Below are 8,213 nucleotides of genomic sequence, written 5' to 3'. Positions count from 1 at the left end.
ACGCTGCCTAGGACACCCCGGCGGCATGGAAAATGCCATCAGGCATGTAACGTTCATCTGCATGCTCTACTTGGCTTGCACAGCCCCGACAGCCGAAATAGCTCAGTTGGGAGAGCGTTAGACTGAAGATCTAAAGGTCCCTGGTTCGATCCCGGGTTTCGGCAGGTAGCGCCAGAACTGTCCTTTTCGGGCGCTGGTCCTCCTGGTGCCCTGACTTCATTGGGTCATGGCGAGTCTCAAAGGGTCTATGTGCCACTGATTTTCTCTGGAGATTTTGCTCTGGGCATTGACTTCAGCGGTCCGAGTTGGAGTCTGGGTGGAAACTGCTGTTGCTTCCAAGAAAAGAGTTGTGATATTTCTTCACTGCATCAGGGTGTGGTGCGGCAGCTGCTCGCCATCTGAACACAAAGCGCTCAAGCGGGTGGTAAAACTGCCCAACCAATCACAGGTACCCATTTACCCACCATACAGGTGTCTCTGCTGCTGCACCAGTTCTTCACTCTATGTCCTGGTATGATTGCTCTATTCATGTTTGCGCAGTCTATTACTGCACTAATCATATTTGCGCTGACAGTTACTGTACATGTTAAACTCTGCATGCTTATCTTTTTACATATGCTGCTCTTTCAGTGCATTCTACCTACATTTGCATTCTCTCCACTCACTCTGTATATATGTCTATTTCCTTCATGCTTGCATATCTGTGTATATGGAAGTTGCTCATGTTAACCATGCACTTTTTACCCTGATCAAAAAGTTTTCTTCCTTCGGGCTGTAAGCGCAGTTGCGTAGCAAAGAAATCAGTGGCCGCAGTGAAATGTTCTGAAGTGATTCACACCATGACGCTCTCGCCTCGTCCTCGTTAGTATAGTGGACAGTATCTCCGCCTGTCACGCGGAAGACCGGGGTTCGATTCCCCGACGGGGAGAGCGCTGGCTTTTGCAGGCAGCGCCTTTGAATCCTTTTGAATGGAAAATTGTGACCGGCAATCTTTTCCCAGGCACTATTGCTGTCCTTCCCAAAGGCACTAAAAGCCACGCGTCGGTCCGAAAGCAAACCCAGGCCGGCTGCTTAGAAAGCAGCTGTGCCCCCCCGTAACCCCACACGCAGCCATGCATCAGGCCGGTTAGCTCAGTTGGTTAGAGCGTGGTGCTAATAACGCCAAGGTCGCGGGTTCGATCCCCGTACGGGCCACTAGCTCAATTTTCCTGGTGTCATTCACGTTTACGGCTTTTAGTGGATGCTCTTATTCAGAGCGACTTGAAAAAGTGCTTTGTTGTCTACTCAGAGAATGTAGCCTAGCTAGCTAGCACAAATAGCTTAGCCTGTAAACTACCTGTCAGCTCAGATTCTGACAGACACAAAAGCCAGCGCTAATACCTAGGAAGAAAGTGACAGAGCTAAACATGGCATAAACGCAATAAAATGCATATCAATCAGCACTTAAATTAATGTTTGCCTAGTCAAGCCTTGAGATGACAAGAGACTATTAGGTGGACTGGGAGACGTCCCGGAATAGAAAGGGTTGAATCCTCTGGATATTGTGGAGGAGAAACCTGCTTGACAGTGTCAGGTGGTGAAAAAAAGAGCTGAAAACAATCAACTGGTTAGCCTGAATCACAGCCATCGTATTTTTGTTCAGCTGTTGTTTGTGAAGGACCATGGCGGTCCACCCACAGTGGCTCTCAATTACTCCGCACAGGGCAGTAGCCTCTGGGTGGCTGAGCTCCAAGAAAGAAAACGGAGCATCTCCAGCAGCTTTCTTAAACAATGTCATCCGGAGGGATACTGAAAAGCAGGCGACCCTGGAGAATGCGGGCATCGATCCCGCTACCTCTCGCATGCTAAGCGAGCGCTCTACCATTTGAGCTAATTCCCCTTGACTGTGCCACAGGGGGCAGCGTCTCCAGTCTAAGGGCGCCCTTGCTTGGTGCTCAACGCTGCCTAGGACACCCCGGCGGCATGGAAAATGCCATCAGGCATGTAACGTTCATCTGCATGCTCTACTTGGCTTGCACAGCCCCGACAGCCGAAATAGCTCAGTTGGGAGAGCGTTAGACTGAAGATCTAAAGGTCCCTGGTTCGATCCCGGGTTTCGGCAGGTAGCGCCAGAACTGTCCTTTTCGGGCGCTGGTCCTCCTGGTGCCCTGACTTCATTGGGTCATGGCGAGTCTCAAAGGGTCTATGTGCCACTGATTTTCTCTGGAGATTTTGCTCTGGGCATTGACTTCAGCGGTCCGAGTTGGAGTCTGGGTGGAAACTGCTGTTGCTTCCAAGAAAAGAGTTGTGATATTTCTTCACTGCATCAGGGTGTGGTGCGGCAGCTGCTCGCCATCTGAACACAAAGCGCTCAAGCGGGTGGTAAAACTGCCCAACCAATCACAGGTACCCATTTACCCACCATACAGGTGTCTCTGCTGCTGCACCAGTTCTTCACTCTATGTCCTGGTATGATTGCTCTATTCATGTTTGCGCAGTCTATTACTGCACTAATCATATTTGCGCTGACAGTTACTGTACATGTTAAACTCTGCATGCTTATCTTTTTACATATGCTGCTCTTTCAGTGCATTCTACCTACATTTGCATTCTCTCCACTCACTCTGTATGTGATGGGTAGAAGCATAGAGGGGGCTTTTATTTTGACACTGGTGTTTTGATTGATCTCGGCTTCACCCGCTATATAGTCTCGCGCAGGGAGAACGAAGTATCGTTTGATCTCGTGGGGGCAAATCTGAGCTCGGCGTCGGGAAGATCCGTGAAGCTGTATGTTGCTAATGTGCATGTTAAACTTTTGGGGAAGACCATAGGAACGTGACTGAGCCTGCTGGCGCCGTGTGTGTGCGAGAAGCCCACATTTACACAGGTACGGTTGCTGTTTAAATGCTTTGTAAATGCTGGCAGTTACGATATGTATTACTGTCGTAGTATTGTCAGGTATTGGTGGTTTTTATTAATAATAACCACAGGAGGTCCCAGTTTAGTGTCTTAATGATGGTTTGTTTATTTATTTTAAAGGGAGAGTGGGGGGCTTTCTGAATCAGCAGTGTGGCGTGACAGATATTGTGTGAGCCCCTGGGGATATCTGAAGTACTACAAAGTGAAGTTGCGCTGTGCATTCCACCTGCTACAGTTAACCGGTCTGTACGGTCAGCAACAATAGCCACTGCTTTTTCTTCTTCCCCTTTTTTAATACCTCTGCATTACATCATTTTTAAATAGTTAATAAAGGAATATTTTAGTATATTATTGGGAGGCTTTTTGACCCAGGGCAGCCCCTAATATATTTTACCCCTGGTTAATCTGGTGCCTTTTTAATTTAGGAAGGACGGTTAGGAGGCGCACGCTGAAAGGTAGAGGATATTCAGCTCATTTAAGCCGGGTTTCTGTCCCACCTATATTGAAGGTTGCTGTGTCACGTTTGGTTTATTTTTGATTTGATTAGTGTGGGTGACTGGAAGTATATTTATGTAATCTCTTTTCATTGTCTACTGATTTTATTTAATCACAGTGTGTAATTTAGTATGGGGGGTTGAACCTAGGCTGGTATTGTGGTTCCTTCCTTTTTTTTATGCGTGGTTATTTTACCATTAGTAATTAATAACCCATCGAGGCCCAGATTGTGCTAGGGTGATGTGATTTTAGAAGTGGGTCTGATCGCTATGATGTGTGCAGCTGTCAAATTTTCTATCCTTAATAAACCTGTTAATATACCAGCCTCTTAACGTCTCTGCGTGCCTTATTTAGGTAATTCTTTGGGTTGGTTACCGAATCATAATCGAATCAGGTAGCCCTCGGGTCACAATTTGGAATCAGGTAGCCCTCGGGTCACAATTTGGCGTAGTCGGCAGGATTAGAGTGCTGGTGTAGCTTTTCCGAGCATATATTAACCGATTTGTTTGGGGATATTTAATATTTGATAGGGTAGCGGTGCATATAGGGTGATTTTTGGCAGAGAAGAAAACAAAAAGGGTGGAAGAAAAGCAGTGGTTATTTGTTAGCAGATCCAGTGGGACCACGGACCGGGTCGTCTGGGAAGCTGCCAGAAAGGAAGCCGCTATCAAGGAAGACTGCAGACCTGACCGCTCCTCGTGACGCTGGAAACCATTTTTTCTTTTTTCTTTCTTTTGTCTTAAGTACATTGACTCCTTTTGGTGTTTTTTTTTTGGGCGACATGTCTCTGCCTAATTCTGATATGGAAGAACAACTAAGGGCTTTGAACGAACGTGTGCAGCAGTTGCAAGCTGAAAATGATAGATTGAAAGCTACTGAAGGTGTTAATGTGGGTGCTAGCACCAGTAATGGGGAGGAGACACAAGCCAGTATGCGAGCAGAGGTTAGCCAAAATAGGTTTGAGCGGTATATCTACATTCCAAGAGAGAGAAAATGTCCTAGGTTTTCTGGCAAATCTGCAGATATGCCCTCAGTAGAAGATTGGGTTGAGGAGGTGCGCAGGTCTTTGGAAGGTCGTCACATGTCGCCACGTGAGCAAGCCTTATTTATATACGATCATTTAGATGGGGAAGCTAAAACGGAGATTAAATTTCGCCCAGCGAGTGAAAGAAATGATCCAGAGAAAATTCTCACCATTCTGGTTGATATTTATGGCTGTTCTAAATCTTATATTGGATTACAAAAGCAATTTTTCCACCGTCGACAGTTAGAAGGGGAGTCTTTGCGAGAATATTCGCATTCTCTTTTATCCCTAATGGAGATTATTAAACGCCAAAGCCCTAGGCCCATTGCAAATGGCGATCATTTGGTACGGGATCAATTCATTGAGTACGTCCGGGATAGCATGTTACGGCGGGAGTTAAAACGTACAGTGAGGCTTAACCCTAATGTTCCCTTTTTAACTATACGCAGTGATGCTATTCGTTGGGTAGAAGAAGGTGAGCATGGGGGATTGGCAAGGACCCGCGCATACTCCTGTGATACTCAACTTGAGGTAGTAGGTGAGTATAGGGCTGCCAGCCAAGCAGTAACGGCTCAACCTAGTAATGAATTAGCTGAATTGAAGGAGTGTTTGAAAAAGCAGCAAGCTCAACTGGATATGTTGTTGACACATTTGTCTTTGGGTAATAAGTCACCTTCTACACAGGGGGCTTCCTTGGGTCAAACTGCTCCATCTTATCCATATGATTCTTTTGGTAGGCCTATTTGTGTTCGTTGTAAGCAACCAGGCCATATTGCAAGGTTTTGTCGGGAAGGTAGAGGATCTAACCCAGTATCTAGGGGGGGTAGGTTTCCAGATAGTGGGGGATCGAGGAGCGCGGGTATTCCGTTCAAGCCGCAGGAAAACTAATACCGGCTGGTGGGGAGGGCCAACCGCCAGCTAGGCATATTGAAGGCTCCACTTTGCCCTCTAGCCCATTATCTAGATTAATGGGAGTTTGTCCTGTTATTGATGTATGCATGGGAGGGGTTTCTGTTCCTTGCTTACTAGATACAGGCTCTATGGTTACTACTGTTACTGAAACATTTTTTAATCAACATTTTCAGTCTGTTTTTAGACCCTTACAGCAATGTCGCTGGCTTCAACTTAGTGCAGCTAATGGTTTGGAAGTTCCCTATATTGGCTACTTGGAGTTGGATATGCAAGTATTAGGTAGGACCTTGGCGGCAATGGGTGTTTTGGTTATTAGAGATCCTGTTGATCCCCATAGTAAAATTCAAAAGTCTAGGGTCCCGGGATTATTGGGCATGAATGTTATCGGCCAGTGTTACCGTGAATTGTTTGAACAACATGGCTCGACTCTTTTTCAGGCCCCTCCTTTGCAGTCGGTGGGGTATGTTTGGAAGCAGGCTTTCAAAGAATGCCATCAGTTAGATTGCCTGCCTTTGAGTGGTTGCCTGGGCCCAGTGAAGGTAGCAGGACGTATGGCCATCCGCATTCCAGCAGGCTCAGTTCAATTGGTGGAAGCTATTGGCAATCAGCATGTGGGGTCATCACTACAGTCAGTATTGCTGGAGCCTGGGAACAGTAAGCTACCACCTGGCATTTTACTTTCTAGAGCCTATCTTTCTTTTAGTAGAGGCCAGACTTGGGTGCCGGTAGTTAATGTGGAGACCAGAGATGTGTGGCTACCACCCCGTACTGTGTTGGGAAGTCTATTTTTGGTAGCGCTACAAACCAAAAACCCGGTGGTGATTTTGGAGGAGAGGGTTGAAGATCAGGGGAGTGTTGCCATTATACAGGCACTACAGGTTGAGGGTCAGCCACTAGATCTGTCTAATCTTTCTTGGCCTACCTTGTCATTAGCTCAGGGGCAAAAAGGGAAAGAGTTGCTCCAACGGTATAGTGGGGTCTTTAGCCAAACTGAAGGTGATCTAGGGTGTACCAGCTTAGTACAACACGAAATTCCATTGATTGATGATACACCAGTTCGTCAACGTTATCGCAGGCTTCCACCTTCCCAGTATGAGCAAGTTAAGGCACATATTCAAGAGCTTTTAGAGAGGGAAGTGGTGCGGGTGAGCTGTAGTCCCTATTCCTCTCCAATTGTTGTGGTCCAGAAAAAGGATGGCACTCTACGGTTATGTGTTGACTACAGGCAGTTGAATACAAAGACTAGAAAGGATGCTTACCCATTACCAAGGATTGAGGAATCTTTGGATGCTTTGGCGGGTGCTCGATTGTTCTCGACCTTGGATCTGACTAGTGGATACAATCAAGTCCTTATGGCAGAAAAGGACAAGCCAAAAACAGCATTCTGCACTCCTTTCGGCCTTTTTGAGTTCAATCGAATGCCTTTTGGCCTCTGTAATGCGCCCAGTACCTTTCAGCGACTCATGGAACGTATTTTTGGAGATGAACGCTTTCAGTCTTTGTTACTGTACCTGGATGACATTGTGGTCTTTTCCTCCTCTTTTGAGTCCCACTTACAGCGTTTGGAGATGGTTTTGGGAAGATTACAACAGCACAACTTGAAACTAAAACTTGAGAAATGTCATTTCTTTCAGGATGAAGTCCATTACCTTGGACATGTGATCTCTGCCTCGGGGGTAGCGACTGACCCTGATAAGATTACCGCGGTGTCAGAATGGCAGCGTCCAACCACGGTGAAGGAACTTCGATCTTTTCTTGGGTTCGCTTCTTACTACCGGCGATTTGTCCCTCAATTTGCTAGATATGCTGCGCCGCTTCATAAATTAGTGGCCACCCTTCAAGGAGCTAAGTCGAGACCCAGACTGAGCCTACTAGATGGGCATTGGAGTGACGAATGTGAGGAGGCATTTCGCCTACTCAAAGACAAGTTGGTAACTGCACCTGTTTTGGCATATGCAGATTTTGCCAAGCCTTTTATCTTGGAAGTAGATGCAAGTCATACGGGTCTGGGGGCTGTGTTGTCACAGGAACAAGAAGGAAAACCACGTCCAGTAGCATACGCAAGCAGGGGGTTGCATCCTACAGAGAGAAATATGTCTAATTACAGTTCCATGAAATTGGAGCTTTTGGGGTTGAAATGGGCCATTACTGAGAAATTCAGAGAATACTTATTGGGGGCCAAGTTTACAGTGCTAACCGATAATAACCCTCTGAGCTATCTCCAGACTGCCAAGTTGGGTGCAGTTGAGCAGCGCTGGGCCTCACAGTTGGCTCTTTTTAATTTTGACATTAAGTATCGACCTGGAAGCACCAATAGAGCTGCTGATGCTTTGTCCCGACAACCTGACTTACCTGCACCTTCTTATATTGAAGACCTTGCTCCTGGGTTCTCTGTTCCACCCATTGGTCCAAATTTGTCTGGTGGGCCTCCGTGTGTTGGGTCCTTGGCTACTATAGACGCCCTTCCTATACGTCGAAAAGTAGATCTTGTAGCCCTCCAATCAGCGGATCCAACAATAGGAGCTTTTCTAGTGTATTGGGGGCGGGGCCGACCCCCTTCTTCTGAAGAGCGAGCAATGGAAAAGAAACCTGTACTGGGACTGGTCAAGCACTGGAAACGGATAAGAGAGAGAGGTGGGGTGCTCTACCGCCTGACTCATGGGCCAGGGGAGTACAAGGAGTTTTTGCAGTTGCTGTTACCAGAGACATTACAGGCCGAAGTATTAACTGCTCTTCATGACGACCATGGCCATCAGGGGTGTGAACGAACAGCATACCTAGTGCGGCAGAGGTGCTATTGGCCCCAGATGGGGAAGGACATCGAACGGTGGTGTCAGCAGTGTGCCCGTTGTGTAGTAGCTAAAGCTAAGTTTCCAAAGGTGCG

The 8,213-nt window shown here is 46.9% G+C and overlaps 1 protein-coding gene and 5 non-coding genes across 8 annotated transcripts in view; 5 read left to right on the top strand and 1 right to left on the bottom strand.

The window, feature by feature from the left end:
* The window catches only part of LOC119265439, a 7,522-nt gene extending 1,982 nt beyond the window's left edge, over positions 1–5,540 (top strand). For 2 of the 3 annotated variants that reach the window (XM_037546228.1, XM_037546230.1), the window contains exon 2: positions 3,817–5,540. In XM_037546228.1, the coding sequence (XP_037402125.1) occupies positions 4,175–5,305 (1,131 nt within the window). In that variant the 5' untranslated portion in view covers positions 3,817–4,174 and the 3' untranslated portion in view covers positions 5,306–5,540. Of the gene's footprint in view, positions 1–3,787 lie in introns of all 3 variants that reach the window. The other variant, XM_037546229.1, reaches the window with a different exon arrangement.
* trnaf-gaa lies at positions 92–164 on the top strand. Its single transcript has one exon. It is a non-coding gene; the product is annotated as a tRNA-Phe (tRNA).
* Positions 857–928, top strand: trnad-guc. Its single transcript has one exon. It is a non-coding gene; the product is annotated as a tRNA-Asp (tRNA).
* Positions 1,121–1,194, top strand: trnai-aau. The gene has a single exon. It is a non-coding gene; the product is annotated as a tRNA-Ile (tRNA).
* On the bottom strand, positions 1,807–1,879 carry trnaa-agc. Its single transcript has one exon. It is a non-coding gene; the product is annotated as a tRNA-Ala (tRNA).
* Positions 2,029–2,101, top strand: trnaf-gaa. Its single transcript has one exon. It is a non-coding gene; the product is annotated as a tRNA-Phe (tRNA).
* Positions 5,541–8,213: the final 2,673 nt, after the last annotated feature.

The sequence above is a fragment of the Pygocentrus nattereri genome, chromosome 16, assembly GCF_015220715.1.
Source record: "Pygocentrus nattereri isolate fPygNat1 chromosome 16, fPygNat1.pri, whole genome shotgun sequence".
NCBI classification, from domain to species: Eukaryota; Metazoa; Chordata; class Actinopteri; order Characiformes; family Serrasalmidae; genus Pygocentrus; species Pygocentrus nattereri.
The sequence above is the reverse complement of the archived record's forward strand: the minus strand, read 5'-3'. Positions and strand labels throughout refer to the sequence as shown.